Raw genomic sequence first — 21,170 nt, 5'->3', positions numbered from 1 at the left:
GGGGTTGCTTTGGGGCATTTTGGGGTACAGATACCTACGTCCATGCTGTAGGGGACGCTGGGAGGATCAGTGGGTTGGTGAGGGTGCACAGATGCCTACATCCAGGCTATAGGGATCCTGGGGGGGCTTAGGGGTTTGTGAGGGGCACAGATACCTTCATCCAGGCAAGAGGGGTCCTGGGGGCCTTAGGGGGATCGTGTTGGGCACAGATATCTGTGTCTAGGCTGGAGGGGTTCTGGGGAGCTTAGGGGGGTTGTGGGGAGCTCAGATAACTATGTCGAGGCTGGAGGTGTCCCATCATGGCCTAGCGGGTTTGTGGGGGGGCACAGATACCTGCGTCTAGGCTGGAGGAGTTTTGGGGGTCTTAGGAGGGTTGTGGGGGCACGGATACCTATGTCCATGCTGGAAGGGTCCCGTCGTGGCTTAGGGGATTCATGGGGTCAGAGATACCTATGTCTAGGCTGGAGGGGTCCAGGGGGGATTAGGTGTGTTGGGGGGCAACAGATACCTACTTCCCAATTCTAGGGGGCCCTGGGTAGCTTAGGCGGTTCGTGGCGGTCACAGATACAAACATCCATGCTGTAGGGGTCCCGAAGGTCTTTGTGGGGCTCTGATGGTCACAGATACCTATCTACAGGCTGGAGGGGTCCTGTGGGTCTTAGGGGGTTTGTGGGGCATACAGATGCCTACATCTGGGCTTGTGGGTTTCCTGGGGGGCTTAGAGGTTTGTGGGGTGCACAGATACCTTTATCCAGGTGAGATGGGTCCCGGTGGGATTAGGAAGTTGTGGGGGGCATAGATACCTATGTAAGCAGAAGCAGGATGAACTCTATCCTGACATCTGGTGGTGAATTAAGGTGAGTGTGGAAAAGAATTTCAGGGGCTGATTATATTTTCATAGGCACAGCCACCCCGCCTGACACGGCCATGGCAGCCTGGGATGGTTGCTTTGGCAGCTGTGGTATCCCCAGTTTATTTGTTGTGGGGGCGTGAGATGTGGAGTGTTGTCACCCTGATTGTGTGGATGAGGAACTGTGAAACTGCTTTGAGACAGGGATTCTCACCATCAACTGAGTGGCACTCACTAGACAAGGGAGTGGGCTCCTTGGGTGAGCCAGAAATGCCAATTGCATCTTCTTCTCTTTTAACAGTTGAATACGAGAACTGATTTCTGTTTCTCTTAAGAATTGAAGTTCCAGCTTCTTGTGCTGAAATTACTAAAGAGCTGTGCTAGTTAGTGGGGGAGTCTGAAGCTGTATTGTGGAGCAGAGCAGCTGATGGAGAGGAGCAGTTTGTGGGATGGTTGGTGTGGGCCATGGAGTGAGGTGAGCCGAGCAGTTTTTGGGGACAACTGGAGCAGATCACAGGTTGGCTGGTGGAGCAGAGCAGCTGGTGGACCAAGCTGAGCAGTTCGTGGGGAAGGCGGAAGCAGAATCCCACGGAAGAGGCAGGGCAGGGCGTAGTTGGCAGTGGACAACCATTGCAGGTTAGTTGCCCTTCGTACCCAGGCTCGGCAGACTGCAGATGACTCATTGGGAGGCTTCAAAGGACATGGTGATTTTGGGGTTGCTGGACTCTCTGAACATTCTTGAGAGGGGACTTTTGGAGTCTTGGGGTGATCTGGGATTGCTGACTCAAGAGCCCAGGGAAAAGGACACGGCCGTAGTCTGAGGTTTTCCCATTTAATGCTATGTTTTATCTCACGTTATTTAAACATTTCTGCTGCACCCAGACTCTGTGCTTGCAAGAGGGAAGTATTGCCTCTTTCAGGCACCTAGGGGTGCGTATGTAAAATTTCCCATGTCACTGGGTGGAGGCTCGAGCTGGTTTGCATTACGCTGTAGGGAAGGACCCTCTATGTATTGAACCCAGTCCTTTGCTGCTATCAGTTCAGCCTGGCCAGAAGGGTCCTCCACCTATGCGTCCAGGGTAGGAGGGTCCCTGGAGGGCTTCAAGAGGGTTCGTGGGGCACCAAGATATTCTAGTCCAGGCTGTAGGGTCAGTCCCTGGGGAGGCTCAGGGTTTGTGGGGGGCACAGATACCTACATCCAGGCTGAAGGGTCCCAGAGGGGCTTAGGGGGTGTCACAGAGTGTGGTGGAATCCGGCCCTGCACCCCTCTTCCTGGGACACACAGTGACTCAGCCAGCCAGTAAAACAGAAGGTTTTTTTGGCCAACAGGAACATAAGGATACAGCAGAGCTTTTGGGCACAACCAGGACCCCTCAATCGAGTCCTTGCTGGGGTTCAGGATGAAGGCCCTTAGTTCCCAGTTTGGAATTCCTGAATTCCAACCACCCAAGCCCCAAACCGAAACTGAACTAACCCAACTCCCTCCAGCCGGCCCCTTCCTGTGTCCAGCTTCCCGGGCAAAGGTGCTGACCCCTCCCCCTGCCCTAGCTCAGGTTACAGGCTGAGCACATGTCCGGTCCTAAAGTTCACCCCCTGCTCTCCCCTCCCCCACACAGACAGTCCCTACCCCATCACAGTAACGCACAGAGCATTTCCCGCATGGAGCAACAGTGACACCGTGTGGCCACGCAGGGTAATGCCACAGAACATTTCCCGCATGGAGCAACAGTGACACCGTGTGGCCAGCAGGGTAATGCACAGAGCATTTCCCTGCATGGAGCTGTAGTGACACCTGTGGGCACTTAGGGGTCACTCGCACAGAGCATTCCTCACAGAGCAACCAGTGACACCATGTGGCCAGCAGGGTTAATGCATTTCCCGCATGGAGCAACAGTGACACTGGGGCCATGCTTAGGGTAATGCACAGCGCATTTCTCTCCAGGATAGAGTCAGGACACCCTGGGGCCATGGGGTTGTGGGTACAGACCATACACCTGCGTAGAGGCTGTAGAGATCCCTGGGGGCTTAGGGGTCATGGGGGGCATAGATACCTAAACTGTCCAGGCTGGATGGGGTCCCTGGAGGGGGGCTTAAGGGGTTCGTAGGCACAGATACTGCTACGTCCAGGATGGTCGGGACCCTGGGGAGTAGGGGGGTTGTGGGGGGCATAGCGTACTTGCGTCCAGGCTGGTAAGAGGTTCTGATGGGGAAACTTAGGGTTTCGTAGAGGACACCAAGAGATACCTACGTCCAGGCTGTAGAGAGTTCTGACACTTAGAGGGACAGGCGTCGAATACCTTCAGTGCCAGGCTGACATAGGTGGTAGCCTGCCACCCGTCCTGACTGGGGGTCCTGGGATTTGGTGAGGGGCCACAGATACCTATGTATGTGCCTGGAAGGGTGTCTGGGGGGGCTTGCTGTGGTATGTAGGGGACACAGATACTTCTGTCCAGGCTATAGAGATCCTGGGGGGATCTAAGGGTTGTCAGGGGGGGTGCACAGATATGTACATCCAGGCTGGAGGGGTTCCTCAGGGGGCTTAGGGGGTTTGTGGGGGGCACAGAATTGTACGTCCACACCTGGAGAGGTCCTCTGGGGAGGATTAGGGGGGGTTGCGGACAGCAGAGATACTATCTCTACAGGCTCTAGGGGTTCTGGGGGACTTAGGGGTTTGTTTGGAGGGGCACAGATATCTACGTCCAGGTGGAGGGTTCCTGGGGGGTTAGGGGTTTCTGGAGGGCACAGATACATCTACGTGGCTAGGCTGTTGGGGTCCCTGGGAGGCTTAGGGGGTTTGTGGGGGCACAGATACCTACATCCGGGTAATAGGGCTTCCAAGGGGAATTAGGGTGTGTTGCGGGGGGCATTGATACCTAAGTCCAGGCTGGAGGGTTCCCGGGAGGGGAGGCCTTAGGCACTTTGTGAGGGGCACAGATACCTGCATCCAGGCTGGTATGGGGTCCCTGAAGGGCTTAGGGGGTTTCTGGTGGGGACACAGATACCTAGGTCCAGGCTGGGAGGGTCCCTGGGGCTTAGGGGTTCATGGGGGCACAGATACCTAATCCAGGCTGGAGGGTCCGGGGGGCTTAGTTGGTTTGTGGGGTGGCACAGATAATTCCATCTGCTAGGTCCAGTAGGGTCCCTGGTGGAGGTTAGGGGACCCAAGATCCCTTTAGTTGTAGGCGTCCCTACAGGTGCTACTGTGTTATCGTGGCGTGTGGTCACAGATACTTATGTCCAGGCTGAGGGGTCCCGGGGGGGTTGGGGCTTCGTGGGGGCACAATATCAACCTCCCTGAGGTGTTGCAGGACAAAATTCCCACCCCGTCCCAGGGTTCCTGGGCTTATGGGGTTTTCATGCGGGTCCAAATACTATATCTAGGGCTTGTAGGGTCCCCAGGGGGTCTTGATGGGGGTTTCTGGGGCACAGAGCCTACCTACTGTCCCAGGCTGGAGGGGCTCCCAGTGGGGGTTGCTAGAGGTTTACATGGGGGGCACAGATAGAACTCCAGGCTGTAGGATCCCAGGGGGGCTGTGCGGGGAAAGTACAAATACTATCATCTAGGCTGGAGGGTTACTTGAAGGGTATAGGGGGTTTGTGGGGGGCACCGATACACCTGGTCCAGGCTTCGGTGTCCCGGGGAGATTAGGGGGGGGGGAGTCAAGATACATCCAGGTCAGGATGTGTCCTGAGGAGCTTAGGGGCAGTTGTGTGGTGCTCAGGGTGTGTCCAGCAGTGTAGGCTATCCCTGGGGTTAACGGGAACAGGGGTTCGTGGGGGTCACAGTAGGTACGTCCAGGCTGAAGCAGGGTCGCTGGGGATTTATGAGAGGGGTTATGGGTAAGCCACAGATACCTACGTCCTCCTACGGGGGTGCTTAGGGATCAGGGGACAAGATACTACGTTCAGGTCTTCAGTGAGGGATCACCTGCTGGGAGGCACAGGTTACTAAAGGCTGAAGCTCATTTCGAAGGGGAACAGAACCTAGTCCTAGCTGGAGGGAACCCCTGGTGGTTTAGGAGTTCGTGGAGACACAGATACCTACGTCCAGGCTGTAGGGGTTCCTGGGGCATTAGGGGTTTCTGGGAGGTCACAGATACCTACGTGCAGACTGGAGGGGTCCTGGAGAGCTTAGGAGATTTCATGGGGGGACACAGATACAATGTCCTGGCTGTAAAGGTCCCTGGGAGGCTTATGCGGGTTCGTGGGGGCACAGATACCTATGTCCAGGCTGTAGGGGTTCCGTCGGCTTAGGGGTTAGTATGCAGGGGCACAGATACCAACGTTTTCCTGGCTGTAGATGTTCCTAGGGTGCATAGAGGGGCTGTGGTCGCACATAACCCTACATCCAGGCTGTCGGGGTCCCCAGGGATTAGGGGGTTCGTGGGGAGCTCAGATACCTACGTCCAGGTTGGAGATGTCCCTGGAAGGATTAGAGAGTTTCTGGGAGTGCACAAATACCTATCGTCCAGGCTGTAGGGTCCCTCCTTGGGCCTGTAGGGATTCGTGGGGGCACAGATAACTCTCTCCCATCTTTAGGGGTCTGGGGGTGGGGAGGCTTAGATGGTTGGTGTGGGTTGCCCAATACCTACGTCAGGCTCAAGAGGTCCCTGGGGGGCTTATAGGGTTCGTGGGTGGCACAGATACCTACGTCCAGAAGACTAGAAGGGTGCTGGGGGGCTTAGGGGGGTTGTGGGAGCACAGATACCTAACTTCAGGCTATAGGAGGTCCTGGGGGTGCTTTAGAGGTCGGGGCGGGCACAGATACCTACGTCCAGGCTGTAGGGGTCCCCAGGGGGATTTGGGGGTTGTGGGGGGCCGAGAGATACCTACGTCCAAATGGAGGGCACCCTGGGGGTTTAGTGCATTTGTGAGGGTCACAGATACCTACATCCAGGCTGTAGGGGTCCCAGGGGGACTTAGGGGATCATGGGGGGCACAGATACCTATGTCCAGCCTATAGGGGTCCTTGGGGGGCTTAGGAGGTTTGTGGGGTAAAGATACCTACATCCCGGATGAAGGAGTCCTCAGGGAGTTCGTGTGGGTCAGAGATACCTACGTCCAGCTGAGCTTTTCCCTGGGGGCAGCCTGCGCGCACAGCTGCGATCAGCTGTTTGCTGGGCAGGCTCCGCGCTCAACTGCTCCCCCCTCCCTGCTCCTGCAGGGGGCTGAGTGAGTCCCCCCAAACAAACAGCCTCAGGGTCAGGGTGGGCAGGGGTGCGGGGCCAGCAGCAGCACAGCCCGCCCCGCTTCCCTGGGCTGCCCCGCACCTCTCGGCTGATGGCTCTGCCATGGCCTCCGCGTGAATCCGCTGCTCCCTGCCCGCCAGGCTCGGCTCCGGCCACAGCAGCATCGGGTGCCCCAGGGAGCCCGGCTAGGCTGGGGCTGGGGCAGTGGTAGGTTGGGGGAGGCGAAGCTCCAGATACCGGCGGGGGGCAGGGAGAGGAGCCGAGCTGGAGTGGGGGGAGGAGAAGCCCTGGACTGGGCTGGAGCCACACTGGGAGGGTGGGGGGGAGAGAAGCCCCGGGCCCCTGCAGGAGCTGCAGTTGGGGGGGAGAAGCGCCAAGCTGGGGCAGGGGAGGAGAAGCCACGCAGGGTTGGGAGGTGGGGGGAGAGCCCAGACCCCAGCAGGAGCTGCACTGGGGGGATGGAGGGGAGAGGAGCCACCCTGGGGCAGGGAGGAGAAGCCCTGGACCCTGGCAGAAGATGTGGGCTGAAGTCCCCGGCTCGGGAGCCCCAGCCACCTTAGTGGCAGAAGTTGCAAGGCTGAAGCCCTGACCCCACTCTGTGTGCAGCTGCCCTGAGCCCCTCTCGCTCCCATCCCCCTGTGGAGCTGGCTCCCACTCTCCGGCTGTGAAGAAATTCAGCCCAAATCTCCCCATGTTGGGATCTCCATTTCCCCCACCGTCACCCAGCCATGAATGGATTTAGCCCAGGAGGCAGGATCAGCATTGGCCCCATTTGGCAGGTGGGCTCTAGGGCACAAAGAGGTGCAGTGACTTTCCAAGGCTAAGCAGGGAGTCTGTGGCAGAGCAGAGACTCAAACCCAGAACACCTGAGCCTGAGTCCTGTGCCTTAACCACTAGGCAACCTTCCCACCGAAGGAGAGGGAACCTCCTCTGCCACTTTGAGTGTGTGGGTGGGAGCAGCCACTGGACAGAGCTGCCAGGAGGTGGGAGAGGGGGTTGGATAGTTGGGGGGGTGATTAGGGGTGGGGGGGGGTCTCTGGAGGGGGTGTGGATCATGGGACAAGGAGCAGGGGGGTTGGATGGGTTGAGGCTTTGAGAGATGCCTGTGGGGGGGGGTGGAGCGGGTCGGGACAGGCAGAGAGCAGAGGGAGTTGGATGGGTCGGGAGTTCTGGGGGTCCTGTCAGGGGGCAGGGAGCAGTTGGATAGGAGTGGGAGTCCTGGGGGTCTGTCTGGGGGGGGTGTGGATAAGGGTCAGGGGGACAGGTAGGGCAGGGTCCTAGGAAGGCCGTTACAGTGGGGGGGGGTCTCAGGAGGGGGAAGTCAGGGACAAGGAGCGGGAGGCTTAGATAGGGGGATGGGTCCTGGAGGGCAGTTAGGGGCAGGGTCCCAGGAGGGGGCAGTCAGGGGACAAGGAGCAGGGGCATTCTGAGGGGGGCAGCCAGGGGGCAGGAAGTGGGAGGCAGTGGATGGGGTGGGGCTCCCTGGGTGCCCACCCTAATGAAATGTGCTGCACACGCCTATGGTCACGGGGTGAGCTACTTGCATCCTTCTCCTGTTTGTGCCTTTTCTTTCCGTCTCAAAACCTGATAACAATTCTCTCTAGTTCTTCCCCTTCTCTCTCCCTCCCCACATGTGGCTAGAAAATCCAAGGAGATTCCCTCGTTTTCCCTACAATTATTGACTCTCTAGTCTCTTATTTTCCCTATTTTCTCTGTAATTGTCCAATTGCCATTTCAGTTCTGCTCAGCTTTGGGGTGTGACCCAGCCCGTTTATCTGCAGCGATTTGTCCTTGGGTAGGTGGGAATTTGCTGTCCTGTGTCATTCCCCCAACGTGGGTGGTGGTTAGTAGGTGCTGGCTTGGGGCAGCCCGCAGACATGGCTGCCTCTGGGGGGGAGATGGGGTGGCCGATCTCTGCCAGAAACAGGACATGGCCGAACAGGAGGGGAAGGGAGGAGCCAGTGTCCCTATGGAGCCTGCCCAGCCCCTTTGCTTCTGCTCCTTTCTAGCATTTTGTTCAGAGACTTTATTACTGGGGAGGCTGAAAAATCTCCCTGTGGGCTTAGCCTGGCAGGAGGGCAGGTCTCCCCTGCAATAAAGAGATGGAGCATGTTCCCAGCATGGCAGAATCTAGGCTGTGTCTGTGCAGGGAAAGATCCTGGGGAATCGTGATGTGACATGAACTAAAGCCTGTTCTGAGACCTCCACATTTGCCCTTCTCGCCCTGCCAGGCTGCAGGATGTCGTCCCTGTTTGGCTCCAGCTCATCCCATCCTCCCATGGGACAGGGAAGGGAAACGGCTGCGGAGGAGCCAGTTCAGGTAGGGATTATCGGTGGAGGGGGCTGGTGGGTTCCTGCTGGAGGGGAGGGACAGCAAATACACAGGAGGTGGAGGCTTGGGCAGTCTGGATTGGAGGTTGGAGTTTGCCAAAAAAATTCCCAGGGTGGAGAATGGGGGGAGGCCAGGGTGTGGCAAACCTCTTGGGACTGGTTTAATATGCGGCTTCCATTCTAGGAACAGACCCATGAGGTTAGAGGGTGGAAATGCTCTAATTTGTGGGACAGGAAACACCCCCCTAGGTGGGGCTAGGAAAACGGACCAGACTCCCAGGGCTGGAGCCCGACCTGATTAACCAGCGGCTGCTGTGAGATGTGAGGGGCACCCACCAGTGAGGCTTGGGGGGGGGGGGTTCTTAACTTTTTCTTTCTAAGCCCCCAACGTGCTATAAAAACTCCACGGCCCTGCGTATGCCTGGTTCTCTGCATATAAAAGCCAGGGCTGGCGTTACGGGTGGCAACCAGGGCAATTGCCTGGGGCCCCATGTGACAGCCCCCCCACAAAGCTAATTGTTCAAGCTTTGGCTTCAGCCCTGGTGGCAGGGCTCATGGCCCCAGGCTTCAGCCCCAGGCATTGAGGTTTGGGCTTTCTGCCCTGGGCCCAAGCAAGTCTAACACAGGCCCTGCTTGGAGGACCCCCTGAAACCTGTTCACAGCCCCCGAGACGTCCAGGGACCCCTAGTTGAGAACCACGGCCTTAGGGGATGTGCTGTGCCCCATACCCAGCTCCAGTGCTGGCCTTAGAGAAAATGGCACCTTGGGTGAACTTGTATTTTGGTGCCCCCCTCACCCCTGGCCCTCACGGGCTCCCCACCATCACGTCCAGACCCCGATGCCTCTCTCTAGTGCTTAATGTTATTGAAAGAGGCACCAGAGCTCACCCCGGCACAAATTCAGCACTGGCAAGGTGGCCTCACAGCAGTGGCTGCTGGCCGAGTGCCCAGCTCTGAAGGCAATGCCACCGCCAGCAGCAGCGCAGAAGTGAGGATGCCTGGTGTGTGGTGTATTGTGCAGCCTTTTATTTTATGTAAAGTGCAGTTTGTAATGTGGCATTACACCACAGCGGGGTCGGCTCTGGTGGTGACAGTTTCAAGCTTAACAGAGTGAAAGTCGCCTCTGCTACTTGCTTCAAATGTACAGTCTCTAGGAACACACACAGACCAAGGGTAGTGACCACACAGACATTCACAAGCACAAGGTCTGGTCAGTTTTACAGGTTTTATTAAAGTTACACTTAAGGCTATGACGACCCAGGCACACAGACATTCTAGAAAGACCTGTGCAAAAGTTACAACTCTAGTTCTACTCACATCCTGAACAATAGTATTAGGGTCTGATGAGTCTCTCGTGGAATGATCATCACTGGAGGGATGGTTCCGTAGGGAGCTCAGTTTTCCTGCTCTGAGCCCCCCCTTTTTATAATGTGATTCTGATTATACCTCATTAGCATTGACGCACCACCTGTATCCTGTAGTTAAAGGCACCTCTGTTTCCAAATGTGCCTTACAGAATTTTTTTATTTCAAATTAATCTTCTGGCTAATTGTTCACCCTGTTATCACTTAGTACCTCTTCTCCCATCATTTTAGGGCATCAGGTTATTCCTCGGCCATTTACTTCTGTCAGCGTTTCTTAGCTCCAAGGCCTAAAACAGCGAAGCTAAAATCTTGCAGGTCTCAGCCTACAGGCCTTGTGTTTCAACCCTATTTATTTAGATACCGAATACATGATTATTCTCGCTACATACCGATCAATCATTAGGGATTAACATACAGTGATTCTATATGACATAACGTGTTAGTTATTTATAACACCACACAGTAAATGAACGTAAACTAAAATCACTGGCTGCCGTTCCCACCCTCACTCTACACTGCTGCTGTGGCTTGTGGTGCCCGGCGCTCTGCCTGCAGCCCAAGACGGCTTTGTGCTTCACACGGGGGCTGCATCTTGCTGAGCCCCAGATACCCTGCAGCTCTGTGGCTGCTCCTGGCTCACCAGGGGCCATTTCAGATTTTGGGGAGGGGGCAACTTTAACTGTGATCTCAGGGGCTACTGAGGCACCTGAAAACTGTAGGGTTTTTTTGCAGAAAATAACTTAGAAATTCACTGACGAGCACTGTATCTAATTGTTATGTAAAGAAAGATAAATATATACTGACTCAATTACAGCCACATAGTAAATTTAAGAGTAAATTTAGAACAATCAGGAGATAATACAGCAAGATATTCCCATCCCAAGCCTTGAGGTATCAGTTCTGGAGCTTTGATGCAGGTATCAGAAACACAAGTTTGATACTTTGCACCCTCTCTTCAGCAGAGATAAATAAATATAGAGAAAGGAAGCAGATTTTACTGAACAGACACGCTCTGTGTTACTGCCATTATCTCCTCTATTTTAGTCAATTGTTTTTCACTCCACTGAAAACATATTTACTTAATTTTCCATACGTGATTAAGGTTTTTTCTCTTTTATTAAGAACGGGAATTTATTTTCTAGTTATTTTGGCATTTATGTTTACTGATCACAGTCATGAATGTGACTCACTAACATTTGACTCCATCATTGCTGTTAGTATGATACTTGGAACTGCATTTATTTTCATAGAAATGTTAAGTTACTTTCCAGATATAACTGTACCATGAAGTTTGGGGAGTCAGGGCCCTGCACCTCCCCGACTTCCTGCCATTCACCGTGACTCTCAGCCAGCCAGTAAAACAGAAGGTTTATTAGACGACAGGAACACAGTCCCAAACCAGAGCTTGTAGGTACAGACAACAGGACCCCTTGGTCAGGTCAATCTTAGGGGGGGGTTGGGAGCCAGACCCAGTTCTGGCCTCTCTCCATTCCCCAGAAATTTCCAAAGCTGAACCCCCCCTCCAGCCACACCCCCCGGCTCCTCCTCCAGCCTTTGTCCAATTTCCAGGGCAGAAGGTGTCACCTAGGCCCATCCCCCTCCTGGGCTCAGGTTACATGCTCAGCTATTGTCCCTCAAGTGAAGTCACACCCTGATATCCCATCCCAATGCAGAGAGTCCCAGTAAAACTCCCCCGCAACATCCCCAGGTCAATCCTCTCCCACTCCCTGCTGCTCGTCACAGACTAAAAATACAATCTGAAGATAAGTGATCTTCATCTGCACAGTGTCTGAAGTTTTGAGTTTAGCTATTTTTTTTTCAAACGAGCCCTGCTAAGGTAAGTACAAGCAAAATGTACATCTGTTGTTTGCTACCATTTGAAATAACGAATGACAAAGCACAATACGGCAATAACAGTAATAACGATAATTACTGCAGCCAGGACAGGTGAGGCATTTTAGAACTCGTTACTCAAAGAAACTGAATTTAAGCCTAAGACAGAAATAAAATGATGAAATGCACAGACCAGTTAAAAAGCTAAAATACCAGCACTGTCATCCTGACCGAATGGGAAAGAATAAAATGACAGAGACTATAGGTACTTTTGCACATTTTGACAGGCAGTAAAAAGAAGGAATAACAGTAACTGAAGTGTCTGTTGTGGGGTGTGTGTGTGTGTGTGGGGAGTGTGAGACACAGCCCGCTGTCATTTCCAGCACAGCGGCACTCACTAGCCCGAAGGCTCGTTCACACAGCAGCAGGGGCCAGCAGCTCCCACTCCTGACCCAGAGGCAGCAGCACAGAATCTTGTCCCCCCAGCTCAGCTCAGCAGAGACTGGGCACAGAGGCAGGAGGGTGGGGCCACCCCGACATCATCAGCAACCCCCCTGCGCAGCACACAGGAGGCTCCTGGGAGCAGCTTGGCAGGGGCAGCTCCAAGTGTGGGGAGGGGGCAGGGCTGCAGGAACAGTTGTAGGGCAGACAGCTGAAGAGAAGTGGGGAGAGGAGAGACAGGACACCCCTGCTGGAGGAACCCCTCTCAGCAAGGCTCCCTGGACCGTCATGTTGTCTGCCCCCCACTAAGCCTGGCCCTGTCCAGCTCTTCACAATGAGAACAGTGTTGGGGTCCCTGCCAGCGAGCTCTCCCTGCACCCTGCTAGGGGATCCATCTCCTGTATCCGTCTGTGGCTAGTAGGGGGGTGATGGATCTGCCGGGAGAGACAAGGGCTCTCGCTTCCTCCCCTCCCCCTGGCGTTTCCTGGCTGTTCTGAGCGGGGGTGGGGTGGGACTCTTGACTGTGAGCCACCCAGAGCTTCCATTTGCTTGGCTCCTCTCCCCCATGAGTGTGGGGCAGCAAGTCCTGAGTGTCGGACTCTTGCTCTTTCAGGGGCCGGTGACCTTCGAGGAGGTGGCTGTGTATTCCCCCAGAGAAGAGGGGGCTCTGCTGGACCCCACTCAGAGAGCCCTCTACTGGGATGTCATGCAGGAGAAGTATGAGACGGTGACTTCGCTGGGTAAGGAGTCCTGTCCTCTGGTTATTAGAAGCTGTGGGGTCTGTGAAGAACCTGAGTAGTAATAACTTTATACCTTTATTCATCATCCAAGTTTTGACAAGTTTCCTTGCCCCTCTTTTTTGCCTATCTCCCACCCACTAGAATAATTTTTAGACATTTGTCATCAGTCATTTTGAAATTGCATTTAATGTATGCTTATTGGCTACATTAATAACTACATTAATAACTGTTTTTTAAAAATTAATTAATAAAATCATAAATAAATAAGAATGTTTTAAAAATTATTAAAAATTAAATCTTTTTAAGAGGAAAATATGCTGCCTGTAGAATTCTAAACTGAGTAAATAGGTGTGTGACTGATGCATGGCTTGTGTGACAGTCAGATGAGCTCCTCTTTGATAGAAGTGAGTATAATGTTGCCATTCAATAGAGCCAACGGTGAAAGGAGACCAGAGCCATGTGAGAGGAGGAGAGGAAGGGGAGAGTAGCTCATTCTGGGGTGCCAGACATGGGGGGGGTGTGTGCAGGATTAGAGCTAAGAAGGAGGTAGTAAGAGACGAGGAGGGAAGACAAGAAGCTCCCAAGGTGGCGGGAGGTGGTGCCGGCTGAGAGTAATGAGACGAAGAGGAGGGAGTGTGGAGGAAGGGCCCCAGGAAGTGGGCTGGGTGGGTCAGTGGGAGGGAGGAGAGGTTTGGGGATCTAGAGCTGGGGGGATCCCAGACCTTTAACCCCGAATCCCTACTCAAACTTGTTGCTTGAGAGCCTGCACTCCAGTTTTCTTTCTGTTCAGTTTCACTTCATTATACGTTTCCTCCCCCAAATACTATTTTAACTCTTCACCACCCTCTCCCACTCATTACCTCCCTCCCCATATAACCTCCCCATCTCTATGCACAGCGACCCCGGCCACCGATCCTGAGTCCTTGCTGCATCCTCCCTCCCATAGCACTGCCACTACCCAGGCGCAAATGTTGATGTTATCACAGGGTGGTGGTGTAGCCTGTACAGTTTTTACACCTATAAGATTACATGTTGGGGTACAACTTGCCCTTGTACATGGCTACTCAAAGTTAACTGAGAAAAATGGAATTTGGTGAAACACACAGAAACTTGATTTCATACAGACAGTTATAATTGAAATCATAGGCAAGGATCAATACACGTAACAATTAGACTAAGATCAGTATAGTAAAGAGGTCTTGCACTGTGCATACTTTCAAGTTATGGACACCATTGGAAACAAAGGTCGAGGGGCAAGGGAGGCCATCAGAAGGGAGGCCCTGCTTCAGTTTACACTGTCTCAGAGACCCGACAAAATGAAAGAAATGGTCACTAGGAGAGATAATTTATCCACTTCCTTATGGTAATAGGTTGGCTATATACCATATCTGCTCCTTTAGTCTGTTTACAGGAATGTCAATAGCTGCCCCAACCCATGTGGTCTTTGGGAAGTTCATCATTTCGCATCAAGCCTTAATACTCATGATTTACATCACTTAGTTATTAATAATTCCAATATATATAAATGCTTCTAGCTGCTGAGATACCGCATAGCAACCTAATTGCTAAAGCCTGCCCCAAACTTCCTTCTTTCAGAATCCTGTGGCGTATTGCACCTGTTTGTAGTTACTCCTTAGTCTCTGTCAAATGAAGGTGCAAAATATCTGACCTGGGATTCTGTCCTTAGACCTGTTCAGGTAAATCCCAGACTTCAGCATAACTTCTCCCACAAAGCCTCCACCTAATATAAGGCCCTTAACTGTAGCAAGCTTAATAACCCATTTATCTATGTTCACCTCCTTGCCCCTCCACGCATGTTCCAAGCTAATAAGCAATACTCAGATAATGTTTACCTCTAGCGAGCATAAAATGACCCAGATGACATGGGAGTAGGTCATAGATGATAAATCAGGTCAGGGTCAACAGGAGTGAGAGTTTGGAGAGAGTCTTGTGTCCTCCTCTCCCCATCTCCAGCAGCCAAAGCTGTCTTCCCTCCAGGCTCTTTGGATCTCTGAGCCTGTCCCTCCTGAGGTTGCATGGCCCAGTTTCTTATTTCTTACAGTCACCTTTTCCGGAAGAATTAGAGGTTGTTGGTCCTGAGTTTTAGTGTTTAATTCCCCAGCCTTCTCCTCACACTGGGGAGTTTAATTCTCCCTCCCATTACACCTGAGTCACTAGATTTCCTAATTCCCAAAATGTGCTTTGCGATGTCACAGTTCAGGGTAGCTAAGCTTTGACCTGCCTCCATGGTGTGCTCAAGGAATGGCCCTCAGGTATCAGGCCTCTAGCCAGCCCCTCTCTATGGGTAGGGACCCACATGCGTCTCCTTTTTGACCAGTGTGTGAGGATTGCAGCTTGTCCTCCACTGTGTTTGCTGGACTAACATCCAGTTCCTGTGCTTTGCTTTCTCTCCAGGGGCAGTGAGCAGTGTGTGTGTGAGATAGAGGTGGGACTTTTGGTGATACTTGTATGATGCCAATACACCCCTCAGTTTCCTGCTGTGATTGGTATTGCTATGATTATAAAGAGCAGGAGATTGTGAGGTGTGTTGTCACAGAGCTGTCATGGGGTGATATGACTGGGTCATTAAGGGCTGGCTGGGACCAACCTACATCAGTGGAATACCTGACAGAGACAAGGAAATAATTGTCACCTGTCCATGGGAGGATCTCCACTTAGCTGAGTGAAGCATCCATGGACTTGTTATGTTCTTGGGAAGAGGAAGAACTGGGCTTGCAGATGCAGGGAGCTCTACCGGAGCGAAGACAAATGGACAGGCAAAGTGAGAGGAAACAAAACAGTTTTCTACAGCAGCTTAGCTCAAGGGCATTGGTCAGTATGGACTATATTGTTTTCTTTACTTCTCTGTGCTAATGAAAAGACTTTCCAATGCTGTGTTTCGGTTGACTAATAAACCCTGCTATGTTTTAAAAGTCTGCTCAATGTCACAGCAAGAACTTTCTGAGGTGCATTGAAGCATGACTGAGGAACAGTCTCTGAACAGGAGTGTAGTTCAGCTGGACCTGCTAGCAGAGCTCACAGGTTGAAATAGGAGTGTTGAAGCCAGAGGCTCAATCTCAGGTGTTGAAGCTACATGGCCTGTCCTTGTGGAAGAGTGGAACCCCTTGGGAGTCTGGCGCACACAAGGGGCACCTCCCAAGAACTGTTTAAAAGCCAGGGCATTGCAGAGATCCTATGGATCCATGACAGTGTCAGGGACTCTAACCCAGACGGCAGAGTTCGTTGTCTGACCGTGAGAGAGACAGGCAACACCAGCAAGGTCCGATTAAAAGCTCTTTATTGACAAGTGCACGCATCAATAGAGAGCAGCTCATCTCCAGAACCAGCCTGCCCTTTACATTTTAGTATAAGCCTATATAGACAGTTCCGTCGCGTTATAAATTATTCACTGGAGCAACCCACCTCCTTTTTCTAACAACTAGAAACTAGACACTTTTAGTATACATATTTTACAGCATTAGGTGATTAACAATATCTTAGCAAGCACCAGAAGTTAGGAATGTAGGGGAGTTAAAACAGAGAGAAAACTGAACCAAGGAGTGAAAACAGGGAGGCTGGGTTTTATATAAAGCTTTCTTTTAAGACTGTTTGAGTTTTTCTCTGGGTGGCTAAGGAACAAGGAAGGGAAATTCTCTTTGTGTTAGATTTACGAAGGGTGAATCTGTGCAGCCTCAGGGAAGAAGGGAGGGGGAGTAAATGCCCTCTCTTTTTTGCAACTTCAAGAGTTTAAGTTGGTACAGTATCGCCCAGGATGAAGGGAGGGGAGCTCCCTTATCTCAGATTTTTCCCCAGCACAAGGTGGAGGACATTTTCCCTTTGCTTTCTCAGTTCTTTTCCACTCAGGGATTACCCACAAACCTCTGTTAGCCTGACTTTGGTCAGGTGGCATAAGCTGGTTTTCTGCTATATCTTTATTCAGGCCTAACAAATCAGTGTGCCAGAGGTTAAGCCTTATGGGAATAAGATATAAAACAAGAAAAGGATCTAAATGTGTGTTGACCATTGCCCCCTCATCAGTCCTTGTGGGAATCCCTGATCTGTTCCAAAGTGTATTAAAACTTCCTTAAAGATTTACCTCTTAGTTATCAGGTCATTGGCAGTTTTGTTAGTGTTTTCCTTCACACTCCCGCTTCCCTGGTTCTTGTCACGCAGACAGCAAGCAGCAAATGGCCAGAAGTCTGAAGCGCAGAGAATGCGATGTTTATTGGGGTTAGTTTCCAAGCAAGCATATTCCGAAGCCCTTCACACCAGCTGGGCTTATCTCTATTTGTCAATAGAGACGGTTCCATAGTGTTCCATTCCCTGCTGTGATGCCGCAGGAGCGTTTACCCCGTGTCCTTTTGGGACGTTGCGCTCCATATGATTTTATGCAAAATAAGCTAATAAGTGTGAATATAATATAACTGGAATATGTATCATGCAAAAGGTCTCTTGTAAGGTATCATTACAAAGCTTATAATCTACTGAGTGTGTTCATCTAGCTGTATGAATGTATCATTCGTATAGCTGAAAGTAGGACTATAAATGTAACTCTGATCTCCTGTTGTAGTTATGCAAAGTGTGGGCCATTAATGTAAGTTTAGAATCTTGATGGCTCCCATCAACTAGGACAATTGCTCTGTTTACTTCAAGCCTGCCTGTGAGTCAGGCCGGGAAGAAGGGGCCTCACAGGACATGTGACCATGTCGCCTGGTACTGGAGTCCATCTTAAACCTGGTGCTTTTCCCATTTAGAAGGAGGCAGGGACCAAAGAGAAAAAAGATTCACAGCCTTGTGCCAAAGGTGTATAAAGGGGTGGAAGAGAACAAAGGGGGCTGCAGTCATGAGAAATCCCCTAGCTACCACCTGAGCTAGAAGAAGGACTGTAGCAGGGGAAAGGATTGGGCCCAGACTAGAAAGGAGTCTAGTCTGTGAAAGAAGCTTATTGGAACATCTCCGAGGGTGAGATTATCATCTGTGTTTCAGTTGCTACTGTATTAGGTTTAGATTTGCGTGTTTTTGTTTTATTTCCCTTGGTAATTTACTTTGTTCTGTCTGTTATTACTTGAACCACTTGAATTCTACTTTTTATATTTAATAAAATCGCTTTTGCTTATTAATTAACCAGAGGAAGTAATGGTACTGGGGGAGCAGACAGCTGTGCATATCTCTCTGTCAGTGTTAGAGAAGGTGGATACTTTATGAATTTACCCTGTATAAGCTTTATAGAGAGTAAAACGGATTCGTTTGGGGTTTGGATCCCATTGGGAACTGGGTACCTGCTGGAGAGAGGAGCACTTCTTAAACTGTTTTCAGTTCAGTCTGCAGCTTTTGGGGGACGTGGTTCAGACCTGGGTCTGTGTTGCAGCAGGCTGGCGTGTCTGGCTCAACAAGACAGTACTGAAGTCCCAAGCTGGCAGGGAAAATGGGCTTCAGAGGTGGTCTCAGCACATCAAGTGGCAGTCCCAAGGGGTTTCTGTGACCCAACCCGTCACATTCCCCTTCCCAGCTCTGATGCCACAGACCATTTACCCTGTGTCTCCCTGCCCATCTGTGACGCCAAAGAGCATTTACCCCGTGTGCCCGTCCCAGCTCTGACACCGCAGAACCTTGCCTGTGTCCCTGTTCCCGTTCCCCCCCACTTAACAAACCTGATTCAATTTTCCCTTCCCCCTCTTTGTTTGACCCCAGTGTTATGTAGTAATATTCTCAGCTACACTAGCACAATTAATTGTACAGAAGAGAGAAACAATTAGAGAACCAGACACATAAAACAACAGAAAAGTGGGGCCATAAAGATAGAACAATACAGAAATGAGGGTTTCACAGCCAGAGCCATTGAGAAGTGATTTCTTGCCAGACCGGATGTTGTCAAACTAAGTTTCCTTTATCCATCTTAAGATCTGTTTCTTTATCTGTTGGTGATGGGCACTATCTGGACAGGATCGTATTCCTAAGAGCCCAATAGCACCTTATTCCAATGTGACTGTTTTGGGATGTGAGGATGTGACCTTTCGCTTCCCAGCTTATGGCTGCCCCTGCTGCTTAGCCAAGGCCTTAGCCAGGGGTCTCTAACATGGTGTCTGTGGGTGCCATGGCGCCTGCCAGGGCATCTATGTGCACCCACGTAGTGGCCGGCGGACAAGCGTCCGCCAAAATGCCACTGAGAAGCAGCGTCATCAAGACGCGTCGCCGCCGAAATGAAGCCGAAAATCAGTAGCATTTCGGCGGCGATGCCTTTGATGTTGCCACTTCTCGGCGGCTTTTCGGCGGATGCTTGTCCGTTGGCCACATCCTTGGTGGTTCATCGTCCGGTGCCCCAGACGAAAAGCTTGGGGACCACTGCCTTAGCCTAAGATCAAGTCCTCAGACTAGTCTAGTGAGAGAAGGCCCATACGCAGCTACGGACTGAGATTTTGATTCTTTCTTTTCATACTCCTGTAACTAGCTAAGTGATAAAAATACTTGTAAGTTCTTGAAGTCTAGGCTTGACAGGCAGGCCTGAATATCTCCATTCTAACAGTGGTTCTACCCTTCCTCCATTCTGTGTCTGTCTTGTCTATTTAGATTGTAAATTCTTCAGGGCATGGGCCTCTACTATTTCTCTGTTTGTATTTTGCCTAGCACAGTGGGGAGCCACTGTTAGTTGGTCCCTAGGCACTAAGATAATGAAGATGATTTTAGAATAATAACAACTCTCCTGGCACTTTGAGGCAAGGAAGCTGGCCTTGGGATGTTACTGCTTAAAAATGAGCTGAGCTTAAAACGATGTAATAACTTGTTTTGTAACAAGTATCCCACCAATTCCACTGACCTCCCTTCTTTTCTTTGCCCTGAATAGAGTTTCCAGTTTCCAAACCTAATGTCATTTTGCAGCTGGAACGAGAGGAAGAGCCGTGGGTCCCAGATCTCCAAGTCTCTGAGAAAGAAGTGCTCCCGAGAGCTGCCTACACAGGTGAGGAAGTGGTTAAACCAACTCAAGAACTGTGAATACAGGAAATATTTGGGATACCCTACAAAGACCCTGTGAGCTCTCCCAAATTCAGGATTGTTCCCTGCAGATGTGGAATCATTAGGTAGATGTCACTCATGGCTTCCCACATATCCTGACTAACAACTGGCAACAGGTCCTTCCCCAGTCTCATTTTTCCCTTAGAGTTCTGTTGAGATGCAGACCAAAACCGATCCCTTCCTCTCTCCTCTGAGGAGGGGCTTGGGGAAAATCAGCTCCAGATAGGTTTGATCTCTCCAACACATTTTGGATTGTTCATCCCTTTTTCTATTCCTCTTTCTGAGATTTCCTTTCTGTCAGGCGCAGGGAGTGATCTATGTCTGGATTCTCTCTGTCTCCCATCAGGTGATGAGATGGTGAGTGATAACGAGGAGGAGAAACCCCAGCAGGAAGATGCTGAGCAAGTAGAAGCATATGGGACATTATCAGGAAGATCCAAAGGGAATGTTTCCGGGATTTGTGCACACCCAGAAAAAGCAAAAGCCTGTGAGAGTGAGCAGAGGCCAGAGGAAATCTTCAGTAGCTTGTCAGACCTTATTTCAAGTGAGAGAATCATCTCTGAAGACACATATTACACATGCCATGAGTGCGGGAAACGCTTCAATTGGCGTTCATACCTTATCAGACATCAGAGAATCCACAGGGGAGAGACGCTCTACACATGCTCTGAGTGTGGGAAAAGCTTCAATCAGCGCTCAAACCTTATCACACATGGAAGAATCCACACAAGGGAGAAGCCCTACACGTGCACTGAATGCGGGAAAAGCTTCAAACAGCGCTCACACCTTATCACACATCAGAGAATCCACACTGGAGAGACGCCTTATACGTGCACTGAATGTGGGAAAATCTTCAAACAGAGCTCAAACCTTATCACACATCAGAGAATCCACACAGGAGAGACACCTTATACGTGCACTGAGTGTGGGAAAAGCTTCAAACAGCGCTCAAACCTTATGACACATCAGAGAATCCACACTGGCGAGAAGCCCTACACCTGCACTGACTGTGAGAAAAGCTTCAAACAGCGCTCAGACCTTATCATACATTGGAGAATCCACACAGGAGAGACGCCCTACACATGCTCTGAGTGCGGGAAAGGCTTTAGTGAATACTCAAAGCTTATCAGACATCGGAGAATCCACACAAGGGAGAAGCCCTACACGTGCACTGAGTGCGGGAAAAGCTTCAAACAGCGCTCACACCTTATCACACATCAGAGAATCCACACAGGAGAGACGCCCTACACATGCTCTGAGTGTGGGAAAAGCTTTAGTCACAGCTCTGCCCTGAACACACATCGTAGAATCCACACAGGAGAGACGCCCTACACATGCTCTGAGTGTGGGAAAAGCTTCAATCAGCGCTCAAACCTTATCACACATTGGAGAATGCACACAAGGGAGAAGCT

The 21,170-nt window shown here is 51.3% G+C and overlaps 6 protein-coding genes across 8 annotated transcripts in view; 4 read left to right on the top strand and 2 right to left on the bottom strand.

Moving 5' to 3' along the window:
* The window catches only part of LOC116816556 (uncharacterized), a 568,924-nt gene that overhangs the window by 68,366 nt on the left and 479,388 nt on the right, over window positions 1–21,170 (top strand).
* The window catches only part of LOC116836048 (uncharacterized), a 616,551-nt gene that overhangs the window by 208,578 nt on the left and 386,803 nt on the right, over window positions 1–21,170 (bottom strand). The gene's annotated exons all lie outside the window — the stretch shown is intronic.
* LOC142047422 (uncharacterized) overlaps window positions 1–21,170 on the bottom strand; it is a 423,729-nt gene that overhangs the window by 137,108 nt on the left and 265,451 nt on the right. The window lies entirely within an intron of this gene.
* The window catches only part of LOC142047430 (uncharacterized), a 259,927-nt gene that overhangs the window by 24,249 nt on the left and 214,508 nt on the right, over window positions 1–21,170 (top strand). The window lies entirely within an intron of this gene.
* LOC116818371 (uncharacterized) overlaps window positions 7,170–21,170 on the top strand; it is a 316,403-nt gene continuing 302,402 nt past the window's right edge. Inside the window, exons 1-2 of the mRNA XM_075070381.1 lie at window positions 7,170–8,359; window positions 12,621–12,747. Coding sequence (XP_074926482.1) covers window positions 8,279–8,359; window positions 12,621–12,747 — 208 coding nt within the window. The 5' untranslated portion in view covers window positions 7,170–8,278. The remainder of the gene's footprint in view (window positions 8,360–12,620; window positions 12,748–21,170) is intronic.
* The window catches only part of LOC116832388 (uncharacterized), an 8,989-nt gene continuing 2,821 nt past the window's right edge, over window positions 15,003–21,170 (top strand). The window contains exons 1-3 of the mRNA XM_075070655.1: window positions 15,003–15,579; window positions 19,589–19,702; window positions 20,044–21,167. Of these exons, the coding sequence (XP_074926756.1) occupies window positions 15,442–15,579; window positions 19,589–19,702; window positions 20,044–21,167 (1,376 nt within the window). The 5' untranslated portion in view covers window positions 15,003–15,441. The remainder of the gene's footprint in view (window positions 15,580–19,588; window positions 19,703–20,043; window positions 21,168–21,170) is intronic.

The sequence above is a fragment of the Chelonoidis abingdonii genome, chromosome 11, assembly GCF_003597395.2.
Source record: "Chelonoidis abingdonii isolate Lonesome George chromosome 11, CheloAbing_2.0, whole genome shotgun sequence".
Classification (NCBI taxonomy): Eukaryota; Metazoa; Chordata; order Testudines; family Testudinidae; genus Chelonoidis; species Chelonoidis abingdonii.
The sequence above is the reverse complement of the archived record's forward strand: the minus strand, read 5'-3'. Positions and strand labels throughout refer to the sequence as shown.